The 4,063-nt window shown below is 45.0% G+C and overlaps 1 protein-coding gene across 1 annotated transcript; it reads right to left on the bottom strand.

The window, feature by feature from the left end:
- Positions 1-1,892: 1,892 nt before the first annotated feature.
- LOC101640297 (glutamine synthetase) lies at positions 1,893-3,658 on the bottom strand. The gene has a single exon (XM_013006955.2). It carries the CDS (start codon positions 3,591-3,593, stop codon positions 3,039-3,041), a length of 555 nt encoding a protein of 184 aa, XP_012862409.2. The 5' UTR covers positions 3,594-3,658; the 3' UTR covers positions 1,893-3,038.
- Positions 3,659-4,063: the final 405 nt, after the last annotated feature.

Below are 4,063 nucleotides of genomic sequence, written 5' to 3'. Positions count from 1 at the left end.
GTAGTGGCTTTTACAAGAAATAGTCACACTGGAAGTATAGGTGTACAATGTAAAATAAGTATTGTAGATTAAAATTTGAATTATTCCTGAAACCACACATTTTGTTAATCCCCAAGTGGTACTGTGAATTTTACTAACAGTACAAAATTATTTTTCAGATTTTGAGCCCCAAATTCCAAAGTGGTGGAATGATTTATTAAGATTTTTACATATGAAATTGAAAACAGACACAAAATAATGACAGTAATGAAGTTGTGGGTCATATACACGGATGGAGATAAATTTCAAAATTGTTACACGACTAATCATTGGAGAAAAGTCACTGGATTCACCAAAGGAAGAAGGAAGTTATCTTGTGCTTCCAGACGATTAGAATGATTTATTGAACAGATGACTTGAAATAGAAAACTGTAACTTGCACTGGGAGGATTGTTCCATAGTTCACTATTTGAGAGACAACAGAAAAAGCATGTCCTTGTATCCAAATAACCGAGGATATATTTAGTAACCCCAAATGGCAAACTTCTCTTTGAAAACCAAATTAGAAAACTCAGTGTTTCTAAAGACTGCTCTAAAAATATCATAATAATTTTTTAAAATTTTTTTAAAGACTGCTCTAACATGTAAGACTTGTTAGAGCAATCAACTGATTCAATTTCCAATTTCCAATGTAGACTATAAATAAAAATATGGATGCTAGCATCAAAATGTTTTTGGTTTTTTTTTTCCTTTCTAGAAATTGATAGACATTTGTTTAACACACAATTTGCAAAACAGGGTAACATCTTGATTAGAAAGTCAAAAATGTTCCAAAGGAAAATAATCTTTGACAGATTCTTACACTCTACCTTATTGCTAGGAAATGATGTGTTGCCATGGAAACTGGGTCTGAACAATGTTTGCATAAAAACTCTGGGACAGGCAACATTTTCTTGGAGAACCATTCAGATAATTACTGGCTTACCTGAAAACATAACTCTAGTCTGACCTTTGGAGAGTTTGTTTTCTGTTGTCTTGTCGAAACTGCACAGATAATTCTTTGAAAGAGCACACTACTCAAGGCAAAAGTTCTTTTACTTATTAATCTGGACCCATGTAAGACTTGTTAGAGCAAGCAGGGTCTTTAGAATAAAATTGAAAAAAATTTAAAGGCTATTATTCAGATAATGATTACTTCATTTGTAAAACTATACTTCTGGCCCTCGAATCATTTTTAAATTGCTGTAAGGGACAGGACTGGCTCTTCTGTCTCAAAAATTTGCCCCTGATCTAGACTGTTATTTGACTCAAAGATCAGCTCAGGTAGGTCACCTTAACCTTCGTTGAAACCAGAAATCTGCATTTCATAAGAATTAGAAACTTCATTTCTCAGTTTCACCCCATTAATCAGGATTCTACGACAGAATCTTTGATTGAAAAAGGTTCTATCATGGTAGTTGGGCACCATCCAAATCTCGTCGAATTTGCTCACTGAGATGCTAGTTGTACGAGCAAAGCACTGAGACATCGAGTCTAGGTCTTTCTCCACCTGAGTCTCCTTTTTCTCAGGTGCTGCAGATGAATAGACACCAATTGTTCTCCCCAAGCTTTTTTTTTTTTTTTAATTGCTCACAAACTTTTAGGACCCCAGACACTACCCAAATGCACTAGAAGGTAGGACTGAAACCCCACGAACGACATCCACTAAAATGCTCCACAAAACCACCACTATAACCTCTGAACCAAGAAAATAAATCCCATGGGGCGTTTCGTTATGCAGAAGCAGCATCAGTATCTGCTTTTCACCTCCTACGTTTGGGAGCTTTTTTGGAACATTTTACTTCAGTTTGGGTGAGAGTTTGTGGAGCACATTAAATTCTCATTCAACAGTCATAGGCGTTTTTTTTTTGGGGGGGGGTAATAGTCACTTTATTCCGAGTGTCATCTTTAGGCCAAGGTTGTTTGCCCTAAGCAAGGAAGGTGTGACCAAGGACATTTCTTTCCTGGCCCTTCCCCTCCCTCTCAGAAACATCCCCACTTTTAATGTAACGCTGGTTATATTCTTTTTAAGAAATGAGATTTCCCACCAGAAGCAGGAAATCCTGACCTAACCACAGAACACGTCAGGCCCTATCCCCGATTCCAGCCACCTCAAAGAAGTCTGGAGGGTAGCTAGGCCTACTGGAAAAATACACCTGATTAATGGAAGCAGTGGTTATGGATTCCCGGCCCTGGCCCCACTAACACACTACTCCCCAGTCTTCCAGAAAGCTTGAGACAGAGAGAGAAAAGGGAGGTGGGTGTGAAGAGAGTAAGAAAGTGACACCCCCACCCTGGGCCCCAAAAAGACAATGTTATGAATTGGGCACAAGGAATAAAAAAGACCTTGATATTCTGTCTTCTGAGTTACAGCTAGCAGGAACGAGTGGCAGAGGGGGAACATGGGTGTGGGGTGAAGAGCTGGGAGGGGCTTGGCTGGAGGTCTAGTCCGCTTAGTTTTTATACTGGAAGGGCTCCTCGCCGGTCTCGTTGAGAAGACACGTGCGGATGAGGGCTTCGGTCACCGCGAAGGGGTCACAGTTGGCGGAGGGGCGGCGGTCTTCAAAGTAGCCCTTCTTCTCCTGGCCGGTGATCCGAGGAATGCGGATGCTGGCGCCTCGGTTGGCCACGCCGGCGGAAAAGTCGTTGATGTTGGAGGTTTCGTGGAATCCCGTGAGGTGTCGGGTGTTGTCCAAGCCCCCTTTGGGGTCGTAGGCCCGGATGTGGTATTGGTGCCGCTTGCTTAGCCTCTCGATGGACTCCTCAATGTACTTCAGACCATTTTCTTCCCGCCTGGCCTTGGTGCTGAAGTTGGTATGACAGCCTGCACCATTCCAGTTTCCAGGGATGGGCTTAGGATCAAAGGTTGCTATCACTCCAAAGTCTTCACACACACGGTGCAGGATGAAGCGGGCCACCCAGAGGTGACCCCCCATGTCGATTCCTTCACAGGGTCCTATCTGGAACTCCCACTGGGCAGGCATGACCTCGGCATTCGTCCCGCCAATCCTGATGCCAGCTTACAAGCACGCCCGGTAGAGAGCCTCCACAATGTCCCTGCCGTAGGCTTTGTCTGCCCCCACACCGCAATAATACGGACCTTGGGGTCCAGGAAAGCCATTGGAAGGCCAACCAAAGGGGTGCCCCTCTGTCCCCATGAGGGTGTACTCCTGCTCCATTCCAAACCAGGGGTGTTGGCTGGTCACCATGTCCATAATCCGTTTACAGGTGTGCCTTAAGTTGGTCTCTGCAGGCTTTCGGTTGTCCTTAAAGACTTCACAGAACACCAGCTTGTTAGGGTCCCTGCGGAACGGGTCCCGGAACATGGCAACAGGGATGAGATACATGTCACTGTTGGAGCCTTCAGACTGGAACGTGCTGGAGCCGTCAAAATTCCACTCGGGCAACTCTTCCACACACTTGGGCTCACAGTCCAGGGTTCGGGTTTTGCAGCGGAGCCCTTCGCCAGTGCCATCGATCCAGATATACATGGCTTGGACTTTATCGCCCTGAGGCAGAGCCATGTACATCCGCTTGACGCCTTTGTTCAAGTGGGAACTTGTTGAGGTGGCCATGGTGGAAGGTGTTCTGGGCTGCCGGCCGTCTGGAGCGAGGGCAGGCGGCGAGAGGGAGGTGAGGAGCGGAGAGGCGGCCAGGTGGACGGCTTATGAGCTCAACTCCACTCCCATGCTCGGCTCTGCCCATAGGCGTTTTTTGACATAGTTGGAATTGTTAGGTAGCTAGATTTAGGGGCAGAGGGGTTGTCCCTCCCATGCCTGCAAAGGTCCCCATAGAGGAGGTTGGAAAGAAATCAGGCAGCCATTAGACACCTATGGGAAGACCCCAAACAGCGTGCACAGACACAAGCCTCCTAGACCCAGGTAAGACCAGTATCTTGTAGTGGGACAGGAGGAGAATCAATGGAAATAGAGGAAAAAGCTGGGAAGCAAAGGGTATTTATAGAGCTCTAGATAAAGACATGTACATATACAAATATATTATATGAGGATGGGGAAATAGATCTATGAGCCTACATTTATAGGTT

Source organism: Echinops telfairi, unplaced genomic scaffold, assembly GCF_000313985.2.
Source record: "Echinops telfairi isolate 266 unplaced genomic scaffold, ASM31398v2 ScPeMD7_12;HRSCAF=54, whole genome shotgun sequence".
Classification (NCBI taxonomy): domain Eukaryota; kingdom Metazoa; phylum Chordata; class Mammalia; order Afrosoricida; family Tenrecidae; genus Echinops; species Echinops telfairi.
The sequence above is the reverse complement of the archived record's forward strand: the minus strand, read 5'-3'. Positions and strand labels throughout refer to the sequence as shown.